Consider the following 26,368-nt stretch of genomic DNA (forward strand, 5'->3'; position numbering starts at 1 on the left):
AAATTCCTATGTTGAAGGACCTTCACATGTCTACACTTTTGGAAATTATGATGAACTACAAATATTCATCTGCTATGTATTGTCTTTCTGAGCAGAACTAATTATTAAGCATCCAAAGTAAATTATTTTACATTTTTTCCTCACATCTGAAGTGGAAGATTCCAAGATACACTATAACTTAAAGGACTTATTATCGTAGGTTATGTATGGTTTACAAATGCAGGACAACCTCTGACAATGCCTACCAGGACATGTCTATGAAAAGCAGGTCATCTTAAGGTGGTGGTCAAGGTGGTGGTCAACTATGGAGGTTTTACTGTATCTTCTATGAACCTATCACAAGAGAATCATTTTCATATATCACAAAAATATTAAATCACAGTATCATAGATCTTTTGGAAGGATGGTTATATTTCAAATGGTTTTCCCCTCACCATTAACTTGAGAAAACTAAAGCCTAGGAAAGTATAAGAATGTTGTGAATATCACCCAGGGAGTCTATAATAAAACCTTGGATTAAAAGTTGATCTCTTGAATAACAGCCCAGTATTCTTTGTTGCTAGCTAATCTAATCCCTTTCTTAATAAACCATTTATAAATAATAAAAATGATCCTGCTTGTGATGACAGTTGAATTTTTTAATGACTTGAACTTTAAAAATAAAAACCAGGGAGCAGTGTCTGATTGTAAATGCATAGTCATTAATAAACATCCTTGACGTGACATTTTTCCAAATTGAGAACAAAAGCTTTAAAATAATGTATATATAAAATTATAAGATTCAGAAGAAATATCTTTAAACATCTAGTCTTTTTAAAATATGGACTCCATAAAGTTAAAAATAGAAAGTAGAAATCAGACTCATTTTATTCTTTTTTTTTTGTTTTTTGGTTTTTTTTTTTGTAGAGACAGAGTCTTACTTTATGGCCCTCGGTAGAGTGCCTTGGCATCAAACAGCTCACAGCAACCTCCAACTCCTGGGCTTAAGTGATCCTCCTACCTCAGCCTCCGGAGTAGCTGGGACTACAGGCGCCCGCCACAACACCCGGCTATTTTTTGGTTGCAGTTTGGCGGGGTGGGGTTTGAACCCGCCACCCTCGGTATATGGGGCCGGTGCCTTACCGACTGAGCCACGGCCAAACTGCAACCCGGCCCCGGCCAAACTGCAACCAAAAACTGCAAAAAAAAAAAAAAGTGTTTTCTTCCAATATAAAACCACTTTTGAGGATCAAAGTCATTAGTAGAACACATCAGATAATTCTTGTTAGTTGGTTCTAACCAGTTCTGTGGTTCAATCATAAGTTGTTTTCTAAGGTGAGGTTGCTTCCACCTATTAGGAAATAGGGACATTTAAAATTTGTTTTCCCTATGGCACCTTGTTGTCCTTCCTTCTTCCTTAACAAAACAATGTTGAAAAAACTTAGGAGATATGATGCCCTGAATACATACAAAAAAATTAAAAGGGTAATATATTATATCCACTCTTCATATGAACTTACTTTCTTTTATTATAATATTATTTTATTATTGAAAATGCTAGGTGATAATATATAGTTTGGGAGCTATCACATGTTCCTACATTTTTTTGCATAAAGAAAGTATTTATGCATATATATAAACAACCACTTTAATTCCAGGAAACAAGTCTAACATTTTCAAGATTAAGGAAATAACATACAACATATGATATTTTACCTCTAAAATGTTGAATGCAAAATAGAAGTCCAGTGACCTTAAATCCAACATGCCTGAAACTTTATCACCATAGGAAAAATTAATATTGCAAAGTCAAACAAGGGAATGAAATATATAGAATAAGGTACATTTGTTGAAGAAATAATACACTTAGGATGTTGAACCATTAACAAAGCATTTATGTTGAGAAATCCTACATGTACATTAATTTCTTTAAAAATATTTATCTTTTAGATTTTCTACTGTCCCCTGGCCCTCTTCATACCGCCTTCCATGTATGCTGTTCATCTTCAGTTCAATCTTCTCTACCAATTTTGGATACACACAGAGGTAAATCTTTTTTTTTTTTTTTCCCTTTAGTTTTCCACCTAAATAGCCTGAAGCAATGTCCTGGAAATCCACTAGAAGCTGATTTATTGTGTAAGAAAAATCTTTGTCTGCCTTTTTTAAGGAGAAACATCTGTTCATTTTTTATTCCTTTTTACTGAATATATATTGCAAAGTTTATAAGAAGCAATGAGGCCAGTTGGTCTCAATTAAATAAAACAATTTTTGAACTATTAAGTACCAAAACTTATTAATACTATTCAATACAGTATTTTCCTATATTATAGCTTATTGAACATTACTTACCAGGAGATGTTGAAATTCATTTCAATTTAGACATAGAAATGCATATATATATATATATATATATAGTGTGTCTCTATACATGAACTCCTTAAAAACTCTCAAAAATTAATGCTTAGAGAAATTATGAAAATAATTTTTGATTGGAAAACTTACTTTAACTATAGAGTTTATATTTTTTCTAAGTTGTCAATAATGTTGTTGGGTTTTTCCCAGAAAACTTAACAAATAAAATTTTGTCGTCATCTGGAGCATCTCAAATTGTTAGACTTGAATGTTTCCAGATAGATCATTAAGCAACTGATTGGTTTATGAACTATTATACTAATATTTTTGCTAAATAACAGAAATCCCAGACACAGCAAAATTCTTACTGATATGCATAAGTATTCTTTTAAGCATTTGGTATTTATCAGAAGCTTTTTGAAGTTCCTATAGGAAGCACGTTGACAGATGTTGCAACTGGTTGAACACCAACACAAATCACAGCTGCATTAGATGTGAAATCTTGATACAGCAAAGATCAATATTTCATTAATCTGAAGTATTTTATGCTATTCATTTACTTAGGATAAAGACACTGGGCATATGTGACATTGTTTGAAGATCTGTCATGAAATAGTATTGTGTTTTATGATAGTTGACATGCATCAAACACTCAGTACTACAACCAGCTGAAAGAGTTGTTGAGGCCAATTCTGGCCCTGGAGGTCAAAGACCAAATTTGTTTAAATCAATGGAGGGAAGCTTGCTGATGATTTACATGGAGGGGTTAAAGGAGAATTACATTTTATAGCAGCTCTCCTCCAGGTCATACCACGTGTTGGGTCAGGTATTAGTCTAGATACCAAACAATGGTGCCTCAGTAACTTCTGTCTTCCCTTGTGTCCCTCTGAGACTTCTATGAGGCGGGGCTTGAATTCCACCTCAGGAAGTGAATAGCAAACAGGGGTACTTGCTCCTTTTAAGCTCAGAACCTCCAGATGGCTTCATTTTCAGTTCAAAACCAATGCTTACAAGGTCTCACTTGCGGTGTGCATTATTATATTGGAAGTGTTTTCCTCTATGTAGTTCCTGTAGGTGAGCTGCATGGAAGGAAATAACACACTTTCTGAAGTAATATGGTTTAGATATTATAATTTCCCACTATATTATAAACTGTGAATCCATTTCTGAGGCATTTCACAACTGTGCAGTTATGTCAGTTTATTACACACAGCATACTGACATTTGTTTACAAATAATACACTTTTCAGGAAGGAGGGCCAGGAGATTGATAGCAGTGATGGCATCTGGAGAGAGGAGAAAGCGAAATAAAGAATTGAAGTAGGACACACCAAGGCCTAAGAATAATGTCTTCCACTTCCATCCAGGTTAATACGAGGGCCTTGGTGTGTGCCACAGCTTCTGAGGGCAAAACATGATTGCAAGAGGGACTTTACCTAACAAATGCAATCAGTGTAACCTGGCTTATTGTACCCTCAATGAACCCCCAACAATAAAAAAAAAAAAAAAAAGAATTGAAGTAGGGAGAAGATTTAGCCATTTATTAAAAATTATTTTTATCATGTGCTTGTCCTACTTTCTAAATTAAAAGTTAACATGCAGATTAAGAAGTAAAAAATAAAACTAAAAAGAATAGCTTTTAGTTTAGAAAAACATCCACTTTGTATGTACCTTTAATGTAAAATGTGTCAACCCCTTTAAGCAGATATGTAGTGTTTAATATCAGGTGTCACACTCGGATCTCCATTCACAGAAACAATATGCAGTGTGTACGACCATGTGGGCCAAAGAGCCTGTACATTCCTGAATAGAGATTCGGTTGTTATAAAAATCAGTTCTCACTATTACAGGAATCTAGTCTTCAGGAAAGACTGATTTTCTAAAAGTGAAGAAGATTCAGTTCTAAATCAATCAGGTTAAGATGAGAGGAAGAAAAAAAAGTAAAATTATGTTTGTGACGACTGTACATGACAGAAAAAATAAATATAAAAAAGCTGAATAGTTTACTGACATTTTCTGTTTACTTTTAAGTTGTTTTGATGACAAAATGACCAAAGTCTATTTTCATCCTTTTTTTTTGGAAAGCCACAAAACATTTGACGTGGAATGCACTGTCACTTAATCTCTGTGGCTACAGATTTGTTTGTTCATTGTCCATTGATCTGAAGTGTCTGCAGCATATATTCGGTTATAGTCTTTTCTTGTGAATGTCTTAAAGGCATTAAGAAACCATTTTATTCAATAAATGTTTTTGATCTAATAACTGTGGAATGCTATTTGTAATTTTTGAGATATTAAGTGGTTTTATCTGAGTGTTAGCTGATTTTACACAGTATAGTACCAATAGTATCATTACCCATTACTTTTGATTTATCTGAAATATACTATAATATTGTTTATGTATATATCATATGATATTTGAGTTGAAAGATGTTGTGACATAGAAATAACTTAATTCTTTAGAATGGAAGATTTGAACCATATAATCAATAATTTTTATAGGGCTAAACTGAAACCATTGAAATAGATCCTTATGGCAACATTACAACAATGAGTAATGTCTTTATCTGAGTTCCATATGAATAGACCTCCAAATAACCAAGGTACATAATAAGATACATGCAAATATGTATATCATAAGGGAGAAACAATTGCATATTTTATATGATCAGATATGCATAAAATAACCGTAAAGGGACACATGGATAGCCAACTATGCTCCTGTAGGGAGTGATATATAGGATGATGGAAAGATAAGGGTTATAGTGAGATATTAACATTAATTTTACCCTTTTTAATGTGAGTGAAGAGAATTCTCTTTGCTATATCATTTAACTAACCAATAACTAATGGTATTGGACAGATTTTCATATATTTATTAGATATTGATATATTTTCTTTAACAAATTGTCTAAATTCTTGTCTTTTTTTAATTTCAGGTTAATTTGAGGGTAGAAACAATTAGGTTATAAAGTTTGCATTTGTATAGTACCTGTCATAGTTGTGTCCCACACCCAGGAGGTGTGCCATATGTCTCACTTGGTGCCCATTAAGTGGGAGCACATCAACCGCCCTCCCTCCTCCCCTCTCTCCCTTCCTTCTCCCCAGTCTTGAGTTGAATTGAGTTTTTCCCTTGTTTGTGTGTGTATTAGATCATCCACTGGCTTCATATTAGTAGTGAGTACATTGGATACTTGCTTTTCCATTCTTGTGACATTTTACCAAGAAGAATGTGTTTCTTTTTTTTTTTTAAATCATAACTGTGTACATTGATATGATCATGGGGCATCATACACTAGCTTCATATACCGTTTGACACATTTTCATCACACTGGTCAACACAGCCTACCTGGCATTCTCCCAGTTATTGTGCTAAAAAAAAAAAAAAGAATATGAGAAAGAACTTAAATACCTTTCAGTTCATGTGACCTTTGTAACCATTGACAAATGAAACTCATTTTAATATTGTTATTAAAGTTTAGATGTTTAAGATCATAATTAATGCATCAATAAAGATAACTACATCTCATCAAAAAAAAAAAAAAAGAATGTGTTTCATTTTTTTTTTTTTTTTTTTTGTAGAGACAGAGTCTCACTTTATGGCCCTCGGTAGAGTGCCGTGGCCTCACACAGCTCACAGCAACCTCCAACTCCTGGGCTTAAGCGATTCTCTTGCCTCAGCCTCCCGAGTAGCTGGGACTACAGGCGCCCGCCACAACGCCCGGCTAAAAAAAAAAGAATGTGTTTCAACATTTTTATTCAGTTGTTTGCCTGGTTGACCTGACAGAATTACTGATAGACTCTGGTGACAAGCTCCTTATCAGATATATGCACTTCACTCCCTCAACTTGTAGCATGTCCTTTTATTGTATCCCTGATGACCTTTGCTAATCAGAAATGTTGAATTTTTTAAAACCTCATATTTTTATTTTATGATTAGTTTAAGAAAAATTCTCTCTAACATGATTTGATTGTCACAAAACTCTGAAAGACATTCTCCCAGAATTTGTTTGGGAAACATTAGAGTTTTAAATTTTACCTTTTGTTCTGTAGTAAATTAAATTTTATATATTTGGTATGGCATCAAGGGACCAAGACATCTATTTCTATGCACATCACCACTCATTATAGCCCCATTTATTGAAAAGACTTTCTTTAAATCCATCGGCTGTCCTTGGTCACTTTCCTTGATTTATCTGCCTGTACTTTACCAATGCCTCATTTGTTGTTTGCTGTCACTTTAGAAGAAGAATTGCTTATACATTCTATGAAATAAATAATTTGTTTCATTTTCTCTAGGGATTTTCTCAGGTACAATTTCGTGGTAGTCAGTTTTATATCTTTCTTTCCTGTGTTTATGTCATTTATTTCTTTTTCTCTCATTACTCTGGCAAGGAGGTATAGTACAAAAAAAAATGTAAGTGTTTAGAAAAAGAGGCAAACCTCCTCTGCTGGCTGATTCTCATTCTCCGTGTGTGTGTGTGTGTGTGTGTGTGTGTGTGTGTGTGTGTGTGTCTGTGTAGCGGTTGCTCTAAGAACTATATGTGTGTTACTATCACATTCTACCTTGAATTAATGTAAATACCATTTATTATAAATGTAATTTTTTTTTTTTGAGACAGAGTCTCACTTTGTCACCCTGGGTAAAGTGCCATGGCATCATAGCTCACAGCAACCTCAAACTTTTGGCCTCAAGAAATCCTCTTGCCTCATCCTCCTGAGTAGCTGAGACTACAGGTGCCCACCACAATGCCGGCTGTTTTTAGAGACGGGGTCTCGGTCTTGCTCAGGCTGGTCTAGAACTCTTGAGCTCAAGTGATCCACCCACCTTGGCATCCCAGAGTGTTAGGATTCCAGGCGTGAGGAATCCTGCTCCGCAGCGCCCAGCATATAAGTGTGAAATCTTATAACAGTCTAATTCCATCTATGCCCCCCAACCTTTTAGCTAGTTTTCTGTCATATTTTAATTTTTCATGTTATAATATTATTATAATATTTCAAACAATATTCAAAAATAATTATTTCAAATTATTGTTATTATTATAGAATCAGTTAATAGTTATTTAAAGAAATTAAGAAAATGAAAGAGTAAATCTTTGATATTTACTCAAATACTGTATTTACCTTCTACTACTTTTTACTCTTTCCATTAACCCAAGTTTCCATGTGGTATTATTTCCTTTCAGTCTGAAAGAATTTAGTGTCTTTTATAATGGAGGTCTCTACCAACAAATCCCTTCCACTTTTATATATAGTAAGGCATCCTTATTTTTTCCTTTATTTTGAAGAATGTTTTTCTGGATATAGGCTTCTTAATTAATATTTCTCTTTTGCCCTTTTTGTAGTACTTTAAACAAATTACTAAGTTGTCTTTGGATATTTATTTGTTGTAATATTTAAATTTTAATATCATTGTTATTCTGCACATTATGTGTCTTTTTATGTGTCTCCTAGAACTTTATAAAATTGCTCTCTTCCTTGTTTAATTTTACTAGTTTGATTATGATGTGCCACTGTATTTTTTGTGACATTAATCTTGATTAGGGCTCACAGGCATGACTTTTTTATTTTTATTTTATTTTATTTATTTTTTTGAGACAGAGTCTCATTTTGTCACCCTTGGTAGAGTGCTGTATCATTATAGCTCACAGTAGCCTCAAACACTTGGGCTCAAGTGATTCTCTTGCCTCAGCCTCCCAAGTAGCTGGGTCTACAGGTTCCTGCCACAATACCTGGCTATAAGTTATAGCACTGGCTCAGGCTGGTCTTAAACCCCTGAGATCAGGCAATCAACCCACCTGAGCCTCCCAAGTGCTATGATTACGGACATGAGCCACTGTGCCTGGCCCAAGAATGCATTTTTAAAATTAAATTTCATGTTATAAATATCCCCCAATTTTATTATTATAGATTTGATCAGTCAGTTGTGATTTAAAGAAATCAAGAAAAGAATAAATTTTAGATATTTAGCCAAATATTGTATTTACCTTCCATTTACCTTTTTATTATTTCTATTATTCACAAATATATTTTTTTTAAATCAAATTTCAAAATTTTCTTTGGTAAAGACCTAGGAATGATTTTTTTTTCTTTTTTTTTTTTTTTTTTTTGCAGTTTTTGACCAGCATTGGATTTGAACCCACCACCTCTGGTATATGGGGCCGGTGCCCTAGTCCTTTGAGCCACAGGCACCACCCCCTTCGAATTATTTTTAAACATTATTTCTAACCCTTTCTATCTCTCTTATCCTTTAGGAACATCAACTATGGGTATATTAGACTGCTTGATATTGTCTTATAGATCAGTAATATTCCATTAATTTTTATATTTTGCTTTCTCTCTTATTCAGATTGAATAGCTTATTTAACTTGTCTTCAAGCTCTCCACAGACTTTTAAACCCATTCAGTGGATTTCAGACATTAGCTGTTATACTCCTAAGTTCTAGAATTTTCATTTGTTTATTTATAAATAATTTTCATTTCTATGCTAAGGTTCTCTGTCACTCATTATATTATATTTTTCTTTATGTCTTCACAATAATTACTTTAAAATTCTTGTCTGTTAATTCCAACTTCTGTATCATGTTTAGGACTACTTCAATTTATTGTTTTTGTTTTTGATTTCCTTGTTAAGGGTTACATCTTTCTTTGTATACCTAGTAATATATTGTTAATATTTTATAAATTTATTGTAGAAACTCTAGATTTTGCTACATTCCTTTTATTAATCCTTATTTTTATTCTAAGAGGCACTGAAATGATTGGCTAACTATTCTTTGCTTTTGGAGACTTTGATTTATACTTTACTAGAACATATGTTTTTGGAACTGTCTTTATTCAGTGATCTTTAATTTAGGGCAAAGATTTTCTTTTTACTACTTAGGTCATGAAGTACCTGAGGTGCTTACAAACTCCCTTTCACTGGGTGGAATTTGAGCTTTAGATTCTCTTTGCTAGCACCAGGCAGCTATCCACATCTGCGCTCAGCAACTTTCAAGTTTTTCACCTTTCTATCTTTTCATAAGGGTCCTTAGTGCCTTGGCACGTATAGAGCTAATTGAAGAGTTATCCAAGGTTTGTGAGCAATTTGTATGTAGGCATTGTAGCTCTCCTTCCGTGGTCCTTTTCTTTCTCGGATTTGCCTCTTCCATTTTCCAGTGAACTTTTGCAGTCCCCACATTTGCTCTATAACTTCTAACATGGTAAGACTGGCCACTTTTCTTTCAGCTTTACTCCCCTTCTCCTTGCAATCAGGACATGTCTTGGGACTGCCATTCCATTAGAATGTTACTGTGCCAACTATGTTCAACAAATGCAAATACTGCCCATTTAGTGAGCTAGTAACAAGCTATGAGGAAAACAAAATCTTTTTAGCAACACTCTATGTTCAAGCAACTGTCTCAATTAGATCTTTGGGGACATGTTTATGATAAATATAAACAGTCAAAATCAATACAAATTACAGTATAGGAGAACTGCAGTGATGCAACGTGCAAAATTAGAAAGCTTAGGAAATCTAGCACTATGAAGTGTTATAGCCATAGATAAAAGATGCTGGAAACTTCCAGAAGTTAGCTGACATGGAGAAGAATAGAACAGAAACATGTTGCTATCACATCCAAAGCAATAGACTGGTGGCCGCATGAGCAAGACTTAGGAGACCTGATTTCTGTAGAGACAGTAAATAAAGTGTTTTGCTTATTGCCTTTTTGTATCCAAGATTAGTTTTTACAAAAATCTGGGAGTACTTGTCCATTATTCAAAATTTGTATAGAGTTTGCTCAAGACTCAGTCATGGGTAAACATTTAGTTTTCTTTTAAGTAAATATATCTATTTTATCTATCATATCAATAACAGTCAAGAATGAAAAATATATATATTTGTGATATTAATATTAAGTCATTATTGCTGAGAAACACGTTTAGTTAATATCAACTTTCTGTAGCTGTTATTTTCCCATTTGCATAGGTGAAAAATATATTGGAATTATTTAAGTAGTTGGTAAATTTTTTGTTAACAAATTAAATACTTATTTTGTATAAAGGAAGGTGACACCCAGGATGATGTTCTTGAACATTTCATATACTGTTCTGACAAAATCCTAAATGTGAATATCATAAACACAAAATTAGTCATTTCAAGGTTTTTTTTTTTAAATAAGAGAAATTACAAGAAAGTAATACCAATTTTATAATGTAAACTGTGTCCTTCTTTTTGTGGCCTATGGGATTAAATTTCCTGAGTCTGAATCCTGCTTCCTTTGTTACTATGCTTAAGAACTTGGGCCAATTTCTTTACCGTTTGTGTCTCAGTTTTCTCATATCAGATGAGAATAATAACAATACATAGTGTCTTAGTCTGTTTTGCTATTATAGCAGAATACCACAGACTGTGTAATTTATAAAAAAAATAGAATTTATTTGGCAAACAGTCTAGAGGCTGGGAAATCCAAGATTAAGGTGCTGGCATCTGGTGAGAGTTCATGCTGTGTTATAACACAGTGGAAGGGCAAGAAAGCAGGCAAGACAGAGAGCAGATGGGGCCAAATTCATCCTTTTATCAGGAGTTGACTCCTAGGATAATTAGCACACCCTCTATTTAACTCATTCTGGGTGAAGGGCACACTTACAACTTTGACTATAAATGTATGTAACCAAAATGCACATACCCATGTCAGATTCTAAAATTTTTAAAAAATACTAAAAGCTGTTTTTTATATTCCTTGTTATTTTTTGCAATATAATTCCTATTTTACTGCATGTCACTTCCCAACCATTTTAGCCATTATTATAATAATTCAGGTACATTTTGTGACATAATTTTAATGCAGTTCATAATTTGTCTAATATGAATTATTAGTATAAATAAATCAAATAAGTTTGATGTAAAGAAGAATTAATGCATAAATTAATTTAGAAAAATGTATTCTCAATTATAAAAGGTTGGAGTTATAATCATGAAGTACATTATTCAGGCTTTTGGTTATATATATTTTTTCTCATTCAGAAACACTAATATACATATTTAATTTTCCAGTTTAATACATCTTCTTAAATATTTTAATTATTATATTCTACTGACACTTAGAGAGTGTCTATTGCATTTCTAGACTTGAATGTAGTAAAAAGGAAAGACAAATATTATATGCTGGAATGATAGTTACAATTTTCTGGAGGAAGAAAAAACAGCTAACATTGAAGGAAATATATACAGAAAAAAAAAGGATTGAAGTTTAGATGGTTAGTGTTATATCAGGTAGAGAATTATCAGTTACTTATATTTGTGATTGCATGCTCCAAGGAAAATCCAATGAGGTATTATTTTTATTTAATTATCTATTTATTTTATCATTTTCATCATATACTAATCCACACTTAATATTTTTCAGAACGTATTTTAAACATTTTTAACAAATATTGCCTCACTAAATCTTTATAACTACTTTTTGGAATGAATTGGTAATATTATTACCTCCAATTAAATATACTAAGCAACTTCCCCTGGGCCACCTGGTAAGTGCCAGACCCAGAGTTCCTGCAAAGTAGTTAGTTTCTGTATTTTTTGCTCTCATCCACTACACAAGGCTCTTTCTCTTTGGATGGGACATTTCTGATCTTAACATTATAATAAAATAGCTACCTCTTATTAAGTACTCAATAGGTACCTCAAAAAACCACTTAATTCCCCAAAAATAATTTGTATGACTAAAGACTGATTAAACAGTAGATGGATATAAGCTCAAGTGGCTTCAGTAAGGGGGCTTTTAAGGGTACCTGTAGAAGTACATGTGAGGAAGCCATTGCAGAAATTTAATGGAAAAGGTTATAGAAAACTGGAATTTTTACATACACCAAACACTGTGAGCAAAATCCATTCCTTTTAAAGCTAAGAATATTGAAACTCTTATAATTTATATAGGGTGACACAGCTGGCTACAGAGATGAGTTTTGACCATTATTCACTTTCCATGCTTTTCAAAAAAAATGTATTTATCCAGTTATGATTCAGCATACCATGGCGATGGCAGCAGAGTACTTATCAGTAAGGTAGAGTGAAAAGATGAAGGCCATTGGTTAAGACAGAGCTCAGCTGTAATCTTGCCTACCACAAATAATACTGTGGCCTTTATCCACATCTGTTAGCCCCATCTTAAATCTAATCTATTTGCAGAGGCTAGTCCTGGTGAAAACACTTTGGTGTTATTCTATTGCTTTGCGTTTCGTGTTCCTAGGGCACTGCTTTCCAACTGCACCTCCTGGTCTATACCCCTTTACTCTCCACTCTGTGCAATTCAGTTGAACTGCACTATTTTCCATTTCCCAAACGTATCTGATATCTATTCTTTGTGGTTTATCTCCTGTTCATATTTTTCATATTCTATACATTCTTCAAAGCCCAATCCAAATTTCACATTCTCCATATGTCCCCTTTTAAGAGGAAACCCTATACAGCTCAGACTATATGTCAGTCGCTATGCTAAATATTTTACATGTATTTACTTATTTAATTATCATAAAACTGTGTTATGCTCAAAGTGAAGAAAGTAAAGTTGGTAGAGGTTAAGCAACTTGATGAATGTTGTTACAGCTTAATTAGAAATGGATCCATGATTTGAAGCCTGGTAAACTATTCTCACTTCTTTCTTCCTCTGAAATACTTTATCATCAAATATACATCTATTAGAGTTAGGGTACACATATGTCCCGATTTGCTTGGAACATCCCCAATATATGACTATTATTTTTTGGCATAATTGTTAATGTAATAGTGTACCTTCTAACCCTTTAAACCATTTATTAGATCTTTGAATATTCCTTCTAAAATCCCTCTTACCCTTTCCATTTCTTCTATTGCTCCAACTTAATTTATGCTTCATCAATAATATAGATGATTAAAACAGAATTCTTTTTTTCTCTACTGCTGTGGTCTATTTTCTCTCTTATATATTTTTTCTGCAACTGTGATGATTATTTTAGATCCCAAATAATATTAGTGTATGCCCAACATGAGACCAAACAAATTTTTAAATAACTCTTTTCCCTCCAATGTAACATCAAAACCTTAAATTCATGAATTTAGGGCTCTCACGACATGACTTTTACTACTCCCCACCCATCTCATAGGTCAGCCAGCCAAATCTCGCTGCCATTTGCTCCTTCAGCAGATGAAACACTTCAGTGTTTTGTGGACTTGCACATGTGTTATCCACGAGCCCCTTTTTCCAAACACTCTTCAAGATGTAACCCAAATACCACTTCCTCTGGAATGGCTTTCTTTCCCTCCCTAGTTGGAGTTAAGTGCACTTTTCTTTACACTTCTTCTGTGTTTATTTCTATTTCCATATTGGTAGTTAAGGGTTAAGAATATGAACTCTGGTGGAGGACATAAAGGAAACAACACATCAGTTACTACATATGGGAAACATCCCGTTGTTAATAATGAAATTTAATTTCTACACCACTTTATTGTATTGTTTAAATCTCTGTCTCTCCCATTCTTCTTTGTGTTCCCTGATAGCAAAAAAGTCTCCCATCCATTATGTATGTATATGCGTCTTTACATTGCATATGTACATATACACATGAATTTTAAGAAACACAAGTGTTTATGTAATTATCATTTTTAGTGTTTCAAGTTAATAAGACATTGTTATGTATCTGTGTTTATATATTTCTGTTATACATATATAGAGAATATACTTAGGGCATATCTCTCCTAATAAAGTGTAAGTTTTTGAGTAAATTATTCACATAACTTTTAGTGTGGTAGGTAATTTGGGGAAGAAGAATATTATATTTCAAAATATGTAGTTTTGAAAAATACTTAACAAAATTCAAGTTTTATACTACTTTAAGTCAGCATTAAGTGTTTATTCCAATAGTACCTACTCGAATAAACCTTTTCTTGAATTAAGTTGGGGCACATGAATATGGGAGCTGACAGTAAAATTCCTGAGTAAAAGGAGTATTTTTTATCTATCTTTGTTTTTCCAGTGTTTGAAACTTAGATGACCATCACCAAACATCTTTATAATTAATTAATGACATGATGGTATTCACTAGATTCTCTATAATATGTGTATGTATTGGCAGGGGGCAGAAGGACAGGCAAAAAAAAAAGTACGCACAGCAAACACTTGGATCAGAAAGAATGTGTTAACCTAAATAACAAGAAAAGAAGTCCTGAGGGAACCTGGGGAAGAGCTATACTTTGGTACCATGGCTTGTCCTTAGGAGAAAGTTTTGCAAATTAGAATGACAATGCAAATGAATTTAAGACAATTTGTATTTGGAGATTGTAATCTACTGCTTGAGAATTTATCCTGTAATAATTGACTTTAATATATTATTATCCACAAATATTTTTAACAGACCAAAATTTACAATGAATGACAGTAAAGAGGTGTGATATTTGAGAATGGAAGCTGAAATGTAGATTCATTGGAGTTGGATTCATATTTATTTTGTCGAGTAAAGTTTTTCTTAGACCATGACAGGCTCATGGTTGATAATCAATTAGCATTTCTGGACTAATGAATGTACAGGTCCCACCTGATATTGGGCATATGATCATGATGACAGTCATAATACAGTGAGTTTTAGAGTGAGTCAAAAGTATGGAATCTATATTTACATAAGAGGGCTGAAATTGGAGCTTTGAATATGGACCACTTAACCTTTCAGTTTATCAATCGCCTTCCTTTAACGAAGTGTTACTTTACATACGATTCCGTTTCTCATTGAATACCCAAATTTCTAAATATAAAATTGTGTTACATAAAAATAATGTATGTTTAAACGTCTAAGGATTTTCAGTTTCCTTCTATCAATTTAATCGGTGCTATTAAAAAAGGTCACCCAGAATCCACCTCCCTCTGAAGGCACATGTTTAGCGATTACTTGTATTCATTTTTCCAAAGAGAAACCAAAACTCTTATTCAAAAGGTAAGCTGAAACAAATTCAAATAAAATGCTAACTTGTCCAGCCCGTGTCCTCTTGTTTTAAAGAGTAATGTAATCATAAGTGACAAGAATCAGACTTCAAGATAATTTATTATGAACTCACTCTTTCCAAACTTTTGTTTATTGTATAAACATAACCCAGTCCTATTCTCTGTTAAAACTAAGCCTTTAACTTTTTAACCCTATGGTGTGGATTCATCAGAAATTTACTCCCTGTGAGGCTCTTTATGATCCTAACAGTCCTGATGCCTCCAGATTGTTTTATTTCCAAACTATAAATATTGTTTTTTCACTCCTTAGTGTGGAAATTCAGCTACCTCCATATTACATGCTTACTGAAGTAGAAAACTGCTTAATCAGATAGGAAAACATTTGGCTGTGAATAAATCAGCATTTGTCGAGCATTTCAAAGTGTGAAACTAGGCAGACAAGCACATATCCTAAGAGCTGTACTTTCTCGCGCTTCCCTGTAGAGAAATCAGAGGCTAATATGGCTGCTGCTGCCATCTGTCTAAATACTTGAGTGGCTTGTCTTGAATTAACACAGCAGAACTAGTGGAAGATGCAATTAAGATTTTATTTTTACATTTCATCGCCAGATGCTCTATAATATAAATTTATCCATGAATGTTCAGATTGATTAAGCTTTTCCCAAAGAAAACAATCAGCGTATAAAGATCAATTCAGAGCAAGAAGTGAAAGTATTTTAGTATGTTGACTTATATTGTTCAGGGATTTTAGCTTTTTTCTAAAACTTTAAACTTTTTTAATCTCTTTAAATGAGATTTGCTAAAGATTTTACTGACAGCTAAAATTATCTATTTAGACATATTCGAACAATAAAAGCTAACATTGTCACTCATTCTACCTTTAACTTAATTAGTAGTTAAATTGCCTGATATTAAATTGTAATTTCCATTGTTTCACTGTCTGGGCTTTCAAAATGTTTCAACTGAGTACTTTGTACTTAATACATAACCCATATACATATAATATATTATCTAGCCTGCCCTTCCTTCCTTCCTTCCTTCCTTCCTTCTTTCCTTCCTTCCTTCTTTTCAATTGTTTGGGATTCACTCAGCGTACAAAGAATAAGGTTGCACTGATTGTATTTGTTGGGTAAAGTCCCTCTTATAATTGTATTTCACCCCCAAGAGGTGTGCCATATACTGTGACCTATTATCTAGAGTTTCATATAATCAGTTGAAGAAGTATATGACCAAGGGAGAATTCTCTATAATTCTTTTCAGAAACAACCAGTAGGGCTATTTGTAAAGCGCACTACAAAGCGGTAAACAAAAGCATGCATCTTTACTAAAGGTAATTTTCAGTGAAAGGCCTGGGCAGGGAGAACAATTTGCTCCTTGTTAGATAATTCTTGTGCCAATCATAAGTTCAAACTGATTACAGATTCAAACCTCTACTGTAAAGTAGTAATTGAAAAAGAATTTATGGTACACAAAATACCAACATTTACGGTACACAAAATACCAATACTTTCTTGTTAAGAATGCAGACTCTGGCCTTTGTATTTATGCTGACTTAAATAGATGCCTCTACATAAAGCAAGAGTCCCTACCTGAGGAATTCAACCGATATGAGTTATATGCAAAAAAACAATTCAAGAACTTTCTTTAAAGATACGTAAGAAACTCAACTGGACTGTAAATTAATTTCCTTCGAGGAATGCCTAAGCATTATTGTACTTTTTTTTTTAAACTTTTAAAACCTAGTAAATCCCTAGAAATTCCAGAAACATTGGCAGAATAAATGGAATGGTTGAGAAGAGACTTCTTGCTCTATTGATCATGCAGTTTTAAATAAGAGATTCTAATAATGATTTATAAATACAGGATTTAATGCTCTGAAGCAAATCATTTCCAGTGCTGATAGAAAACCCTTATCAGTAGTTTGGCACTTAAAAGAGTTCTTTGGCCTTTGCATATATAATATCTTTAAAATTTAATGTATCTGATAAACATTTATAGCATAAATAGGTGCATATGTATTAATATGTATGACTTTCAGAATTTTTATTTGTAGATGAGACTCAATATTGTAATATATTATTGAAAAAAATATAAATATTCACTTTTCAAAAAAATATTCATGACCATATGGAGAATATATGGATCTTTCTGAATAAAAGTCTTTAAGTTTTTATACATATGCACACACTTTTTTAGAGAGATAGAAAGTTGAAAGAATAAAATAACCAAGAAGAAAGAGGAAGAGAGAACAAAAGAGAAAGAGGAGGAAGAAAAGAAGAAAGTGGAGAGAAAAGCATTGTCCAGAGACAGCCAACTAATCATGATCATGTATTAGTGGATGTAATTTTAGTTGGGCTTGCATTCAATTTTGTCAATAATTTACCTGAAAATTAATTTTTGAAAATTGTTGCCATTTTCAAACTGCACTTTAAGTATATCATTTCAGTTAAATCTAACATGGCAATGATTTTTATATGATATAATAAATGCATGATGTGCTGTAGTGAAAGAAAGAGGCTCATGGTGGTACGGGTCCCTCTGGAGTCAATGTTGCATGAACGTGTAAAGAAAAGTCCTGACTAGTTACAGTCAATGTCATCTAACTCTAACTTATGCTCATCTGAATACAGGCATTTTCCCCCACTATGAAGATTTCATTTCACTTCTCCCCCAACCCGGTCATGCCCTAGCATTTATCATATTGTTTGCACATTTATGTTTATACTGAGGATTCTGTAAAACACATGCTTTTGGGGACATACTTTCCCTATTACGGTTTTTTCCATCTCTGGTAGCATAAGTACATGTAAGCATCTTCTATTTGGAAGGAGCTTTGCAATTAACTATGGGCTCCTGCCTTCCTTGCTAGAAAGTAAGTGGTTTAAAATATTCCTATGGCCTTTCAGTGATATATATATTCTAGTATTTTTAGTGCCCATTCACAGATGGAGAAACTGAATGATGGAAATTTGATATGACATTCCCAATATTCTTCTAAACCTTGACAATACAATCGGATTAAGAGTTCTGTTATTAGATTCAGAAAGTCTCTCCTCCAACCTCAATAGCCAGAGTCAGGTGAGAGGAAATAATTTTCCCCACAATTCAAACAAACAAAATACTTTGTTTTGAATTAGCTAAATATTTTTGTTGTGCAAGTCATGCTCCTGTTCCTTTACCTGAGCTACAGAAATATAACCAACCAATGATTCCCAATCTAAAGAATCAGTGAAAATAAGTGCAGAATGTATAGGATGGAATAAGTCAATTGTATGAGAAACAATTTGAGACAGGGCATTTATTTAGAATAGTTATTTTGATGCTATGTAGAGTTGAATTTTGAACCCAAGAATAGGCGGAAGGGAGGGGAGTGAGGGGGGAGGTGGGCGGAAGGAGGGGGATTGGTGGGATTACACCTGCGGTGCATCTTACAAGGGTATATGTCAAACTTAGCACATGTGGAATGTAAATGTCTTAACACAATAACTAAGAAAATGCCAGGAAGACTATGTTAACCAGTGTGATGAAAATGTGTCAAACGGTCTATAAAACCAGTGTTTGGTGCCCCATGATTGCATTAATGTACACAGTATGATTTAATAAAAAAAATTAAAAAAAATAAAGAAAATAAGCTAGTCAGAAAACTCCTAAGAGCTATATCATGGCGAAAATTGTGATATAGCTTTTAGTAGATATAGTAGATATAGCTTTTAGTAGATATTAATTATTTAATTAATTGATTTAGTTTATTGATTTCAGTACCAAAATTACCCTATACTGGTCTGAACCCAGTGGGGGCTTCAGTAATCCTTTAGGTCTCTACGTCATTCAACCGTGAGTGCAGGGCAAGGGAGGTCACCAGAACTCTCAAAAGAGATTTCACAATCACTTGGTGATACAGAAATTGTCTTTTTACCCTCAGGCTCCTTTCCTAGAAACTGAAGCCCTCATGACACTGTACTCAGAAAATGTAGAAATCATTTATGGTATTCACCTGGCAATGATCAACAGAATTTAGCCATCCTATCATCCAGTCTGATAAGTCTTCTCTGTGACTTTCTGGAGCTTTTTTCTTTTTTTTTTAATCCACTCATTTTAGTTATTATATCTTTATTTGCTCAACTCACTTTATCAAAAATGATACCTGCACTTACATTCTTGGCTTTAAACTCCAAGGGCTACAGATTCATGTTTTGCCTAGGGCTTTCAGAATGGCACCAGGCTCACTCCCTAAGTCACCTCTCCCTCTAATTCCCAGATTAGAAATCAGTAATTAAGTGGTATCTTCCTAAACTGCAGAGGATTGGTGCACAGGAGCACAGAAAGCCATCCATGCACACAAAGCAGAATGCCTCAAGATGTTTTCCTTCCTTCCTTCCTTCCTTCCTTCCTTCCTTCCTTCCTTCCTTCCTTCCTTCCTTCCTTCCTTCCTTCCTTCCTTCCTTCCTTCCTTCCTTCCTTCTCTCTCTCTCTCTCTCTCTCTTTCTCTCTCTCTTTTCATTCTTTCTTTTTTTCGACAGAGTCTCACTCTTTTGTCACAGGCCTGGGCTGGAGCAATCTTCCTGCCTCCGCCTCCTCAGTAGCTGGAACTACAGGCACCTGCCACCATACCCAGCTAATTTTTTTTTTTTCTGTTTTTTGTAGAGACAGGGTGTTACTCTTGCTCAAGTGGGTCTCCAACTCCTGAGCTCAAGAGATCCTCTCGCCGTGGCCTCCCAGATTGCTAGGATCACAGGTGTGAGCCATAGAGTCTGGCCAGAATTCCTCAACTCTAATACTATTGATATTTTGGACCGGATCTCTCTTATTATAGGGGCTTGTCCTGTGCATCATAGGTTATTTAGCAGCACTAAACCCCCCATCACTTGATGGCAGCAGCACCTCCCCCACTTGTCACAAGTAAAATTACCTCTAAAATTGCCTGGAGGGGCATGCAAAATCACCCCTACTTGAGGACCACTGCTATAAAGTAGAGTGTAAGAGTAGTTAGGTGCATTTTTCTATAGAATATAGTCTTGTTGAGCAATCACCATGTGTGATCAATGTTGTATGTGTTGTGAGAAGGAAGGTTAAGCCACATTTTCTATCCTCACGAAACTTGAAATATAGTAGTATGGGGAATGAACACAAAGAATTAAGACCCCTGACAGGAAGACATGAGAATTAATGCTATCCCAATATGCATTCAAAGAAAGGAAAACAACTTCCATTGGAAAGATCAAGAAGAGTGCTTGGAGAATGTGATGTTCAGGTTTGTATTAAAGGAAGGGCAGGATTCTAATAAGCCAATATGGAAGATTAAGTTCTTAGAGGAAGAAGAAAGAAAACATTGGAAACCATTCTGGAGAAAGAGCGTGAACAGCTTTGAGTTTGGAAAGTTCTGGAGATTATTTAGGGTTCAGCCAGAGCTTTTCATTTGAGCTCGTTTTATTTTTGATGAGGAAAATGACATGATGAGATGATGGCAGCATCTCATGGCTCCTTTTCTCTTGATTTTATATTTAATTCTTCTTCCTACATCCATCAGAGACTGCAGAGAAATCAATGAAGAGTTTGTGATCATTCCAGCAAATCATACAGAGTAATTTTGTTGGATTAAAGTTAATCAGTGGAATTTATGGACCATTTCAAAATTGTTATCTTTATTATTTAAATAATTATGATTTGTTACTACACAAATAAAAATAGCTGAAGAAATGGTCTCTAGGAAATTTAATAATTTTAAGAAATAGGCAGAAAAAATGTTTTAGTTTTTGTGAAGTTTAGATGAGAGATTATCGCTCAAGTTTTAATGATATGGAAACTAACAACACAATATAAATAACAAATGCAAAGGAAATAGTCTAAAATAATCTGTCTTTTGGACTTTGGCTCTTAGCCTTTGCAAACTTTGTTTCCATTTGAGTATATGATGAAAATGGTAAAATTTCTCTCCAGAAAAATACCATAGGTATTCATAAAATTTGGTCTAAAATTTCTGGATTTTCCTGACTTTATGAAAACCATTTAAGGCCTTTCTAGACATCCAGTCCTCAGATCATAAAACTGTGAACAAAATTGCAGGTTACAAGACTTAGAGCATTGCTTTCGACATCTAAGAAACATCAGAGGTACACAAAATACCGGGAGGGACAGTTTAGAAGCTAACCGTCCTGGGTTCCTTATAAATACTTAGAATAATCTCAATTGATATATAGTAGGAAAAGACTTCATTATCATTTTCTATTAAAGTTCTACAAGTTTAATTTACTTTTACTTGACGGAAATTGTAATATGTCTTAAAAACAATATGATAGAAAAACAGAAAAATTCCTGAGCTGAAACTGAAACGGCTTTAAGGCTTATTCCAAACTATTTGAACTTGAAAAGCAATTTAACCTCTCTGAGCTTCAGTTTTATGGGTTTTTCAAATAACAGAGTATTGGGCTATTTGTATTACAGTCCTCCATGTGTTCTAAGATTCCATAATTTAAAAGAACATATCTAAATCTAAAAAATTAATACAAGTAAATAACTTGTAAGAATGAGGATAGCTGCAGTTATGCCCAGAGTAACATATTTTCAGGAAGTGATTCAGAGCGAGGTCTGGCTGAATTGCTAAATGGCTGAATTTGCAAAAGTGGGTGATAATTAAGTCGTTACGCTCAATCCTTATTAAATATTAATAAATTCTCCATGATTTTGAATCAAAAGGATTTCCTCCATGAAAGAATCTAACTGGGCTGTGGGAATGATGAATCACCCACTCGGAGGTGGTCTTCCCCAGCTCCAAGGTACTCATACACACTACCAGGAAATTTATCTGTGGTTAACTGTGTTGTACTTGGCTTTTAACTATCCCTCGCCCAAATAAAAGGAGCTTTCAATATTGATATCATCATGCTTTAGCCTGCAGGAGCAAAAGATTTTTCTCTCAGGAAAAGAGCTTGATATTAAAAAAAATAATGCACTCAGCCAAGGTTCCAATCATCTGAATGCACTCACCATTTGTGTGGCTTTAAATCTGGCTGCATACACGCCAGGACCAAGGATCGGAAATGCATCTGGGTAGCAGAAGCTGGTCAGTCTCGTCCCTTCCACTCCCTTTTGTTGTTTGTTTTGTAACACATGTTAGGCACAAAGAGACAAACAAGGATAAAATGATTTTCTCCTTTCTCATCTGCTTCTCGGCCTGAGAGACAAAGCTCAACCAACACATCAAATTTCAATATTTTGACTACTGAATAACCTCACTCTGTTGTTCCCTATCCTTAACCATTCATCTTTTTCAAAAACAAAACAAAACAAAATGGGATAATTCCTTTTGTGCCTCATTTCATAGGAATGTAATTTGATATAAGACCCATATATTCACAATATTTTTTTTAGAGTTAAATGTCCTTTTATTTATTTATTTATTTTTGAGACAGTCTCACTTTGTTGCCCTCTGTAGAGTGATGTAGTGTCACAGCTCACAGCAACCTCAAAGTCTTGGGCTTAAACGATTCTCTTACCTCAGACTCCCAAGTAGCTGGGACTACAGGCACCCACCATAACTCCTGGCTATTTTTTTCTTACAGTTGTCATTGTTGTTTGGCAGGCCCAGGCCAGGTTCCAACCTGCCTCGTGGTGTATGTGGCCAGTGCCCTAACCACTGAGTATGGGTGCCAAGCTCCTTCTTTTTTTTAAGAAATAGAAGTTACTTTTTGTATTGTATTGTAGTTGAAAAAAAGACATACAAAGGTGAAATGAGAAAGCTCAGTGCCCATAGCACAGTGGTTATTTTTCTTAATTGGAAAAAATAAATTATTATAAAGGGAAATTACGAACATAATTTACTTATAAATGAGGATGCAATATCCTAAACAACATATTAACAAGTTGAATTAAAAATTAATGTTTAAGTAATGTACTTTGGTCAAAAGTAAATCCAATTTATGTGAGAATTAGTCACTATTTTCTTTTCTTTTTCTTTTCCTTTCCCTCACCCCCTCCCTCCTTCTCTGTCTCCTCTCCCCTTCCCTCATGCCCGACAATGTCATTAATTGTCATTAATTGTCCTCATATCAAACTTGAATACATAGGATTCATGCTTCTCCATTCCTGTGATGCTTCACTAAGAATAATGTGTTCCACCCCCATCCAGGTTAATACAAAGGCTGCAAAATCTCCATTTTTTTAATGGCTGAATAGTATTCCATGGTATACATATACCACAGCTTGCCAATCCATTCCTGTGTCAAAGGGCATTTAGGCTGTTTCCACATTTTAGCGATTGTAAATTGAGCTGTGATAAACAGTCTAGTACAAGTGTATTTATAATAAAAGGTTTTTTTTGTTTGTTTGTTTGTTTTTGTTTTTTCCTTCTGGATAGATGCCCAGTAATGGGATTGCAGGATCAAACGGGAGGTCTAGGTTGAGTTCTTTGAGGTTTTTCCATACTTCATTCCAAAAAGGTTGTATTAGTTTGCAGTCCCACCAGCAGTGTAAAAGTGTTCTATTTTCCACATCTACGCCAGCATCTGAAGTTTTGAGATTTTGTGATATGGGCCATTCTCACTGGGGTTAGATGATATCTCAGGGTGGTTTTAATTTGCATTTCTCTAATAATTAGGGATGATGAGCATTTTTTCATGTGTTTTCTGGCCATTCGTCTGTCTTCTTTAGAGAAGGTTCTGTTCATCTCTCTTCCCCATTGATATATGGGATCTTCAAAGAAAGAATAGGAAAACACTGGAAGATATCGCCCTGGGGAAAGACTTCATGAAGAAGACTGCCATGGCAATAGCAACAACAGCAATAATAAACAAACTGGATTTAATTAAACCGAAAAGCTTCTGTACAGCCAAGGAGACAACAACCAAAGCAAAGAGACAACCTACCCAATGGGAAAGGGTATTTGCGTATTTTGAATCAGACAAAAGCTTAATAACTAGGATCTATAGAGAACTCAAATTTATCCACAAGAAAAAAGCCAACAATCCTATTCACAATATTTTGAATCCATGAAATTAAAAATACAGATAGTTTTTTGGTGTACACGTGAGATCTGTTCTAAGAATTAATTGAAAGTTCTGCCTTCTGGAGCTCAGAATACATTTTTCATGGAAATAATTATAAAAATGGTGGATAGGACCTCTAGTTAGGAAAGAGGGAGCCAGGGAGAGAGAAAAAGAGAGAGAGCGGTGGAGGTAGGGAAGCCTAAATTAACATACAGTACCTGATGTTGCACGTGTTTGCATGTAGATGTTTCTGTCCATCCCTATTAGTAACTGAGAATCCCTGAGAAGCTGGGCAGCCGGGATGCAGACAAGGACTGTCAGATGTGTGAACAACGACCATGACACCTGTGCTGTGTAAGGACACAGCCTTGCTAATGTGACAACTGTGCTGCAGCTTTTATTTCAAGAGGGTACAGGATTTTACAAAGTTAGGATGGTGGGGCTACCCTGGCCATTTGCATTTACTGAGCAGGTGTACACTGAACGTTTTTTTCTTTCCTTTTTTATATTAAATCATAAACACACAGATCATGTGTACATTAATGCATTTATGGGGTACAATGTGCTGATTTCATATAGAATTAGGAATGCTTACATCACAGTGGTTAATATATACTTCATAATGTCAGAGACAGCCAAAACATAATTAAAGCCTGCTAATAAAGATTTGTGATTTTGAAGTATGTTTTGGACTTCGGGGATCTATATATATTTTCAACTGGCTTAGTGAACATTCGTGTATATTGATAGAAATTTATTTTACTTAAATTTTTACAGATTAAAATATTCAGGTATTCAAGAAGTACAGAGAATAACAATGAATTTACGTATCTTCATTTTGATACAAAAATCAAGATTTTGATTCAATTGCGTTAGCGATCCTCTTTTTTTCATTGCAAAAGTGTTTTGTAGCAAAACCTCCTGTCATGTACACTGCAGTTACACCATTCTTTTTTTTTTTTTTTTTATTGTTAGGGATTCATTGAGGGTACAATAAGCCAGTTACACTGATTGCAATTGTTAGGTAAAGTCCCTCTTGCAATCATGTCTTGCCCCCATAAAGTGCAGTTACACCATTCTAAAGAACAATTGTCCTACACAATGACAACGCCAGTTTAACTCCCAACACCCAATAAAAACAGTAGCAAGCAGGCTTGTTTCCTTGCTTTCTCCCCACTGCACTGACTTGTTACCAAATTCACACCTGGTGGGTATTTTTTCCACTAAGTATCATTTAAGTCATTCCTTTATTCTATGTATACCCTGCAAATGGAATTACCGTTAGAGGCAAATAAGTTCTTAAATTGTTACAACAATGTATTGATTTTGTCATTGCTAGGCACTAATAAAATCTTTTAGATTGTAATAAGAAGACAGTAAAACTGTCTGGCATCTGCCATGGTTGATCAAAGAATGGATAATGTATTTGAGAAAAAAAGTTTTCCCAAATGGCGCCCTAGTTGTCATAGAGCGTACCAAATATTGTACACACGAGCTGCTGTACTTATTTACGACACGTACATCGTTTCTATTGTTCTTAGAACTTGCAGACTCAAGAATAGGGAAATTTTTTCCCTGAGAAATGCTGAGAAATGTTGAAGAGTTAGGAAGAAGATTTTGAAGTAACTTTAAGGGCAACAAAAGACCCCTTTGCCTATCTGACTTTGATTTGTACCTGAAGATGGGATGGTAGATGGTGCATCTGTAGCTGAGACGCTGCTTAGGGTTCTATTTGGATGAAGAGGATCGCCCCACTGCCCGGGACAACTGTTGCAACAGTGAGCAGTTGCTACATGGCTGATTACAGGGTGAAACCAACTCTAGAAAACGTACTTGCTTAACCCAATGTTTCCCTGCCTGTAGCTATGCTCTATGAGCATAAATAATCAAAGCCAGAAAGGGCAAAAACTTAAAACAACATGAAACCTGAGAGAAGTGTCCCTTGGCGATAGTGGTATTCAATATAGTAACACTCCTACCCCTCAGAACATTATTATGTAGATATATTTAAAGATGAGGAAACTGAGGGATAAAAAGCCTAAATTCTCTCCCCAATGTGACAGAGGGATAATGGATGATCCCTGAGAACTGAACCAAGGCAGT

The 26,368-nt window shown here is 34.4% G+C and overlaps 1 protein-coding gene across 4 annotated transcripts in view; it reads left to right on the forward strand.

Moving 5' to 3' along the window:
• Positions 1-26,368, forward strand: part of AGMO (alkylglycerol monooxygenase) — a 345,189-nt gene that overhangs the window by 139,780 nt on the left and 179,041 nt on the right. For all 4 annotated transcript variants that reach the window (XM_053553827.1, XM_053553824.1, XM_053553826.1 and 1 more), the window contains exon 5: positions 1,930-2,025. In XM_053553827.1, coding sequence (XP_053409802.1) covers positions 1,930-2,025 — 96 coding nt within the window. The remainder of the gene's footprint in view (positions 1-1,929; positions 2,026-26,368) is intronic.

This window comes from Nycticebus coucang, chromosome 11 (genome assembly GCF_027406575.1).
Source record: "Nycticebus coucang isolate mNycCou1 chromosome 11, mNycCou1.pri, whole genome shotgun sequence".
In the NCBI taxonomy this organism is placed as follows: domain Eukaryota; kingdom Metazoa; phylum Chordata; class Mammalia; order Primates; family Lorisidae; genus Nycticebus; species Nycticebus coucang.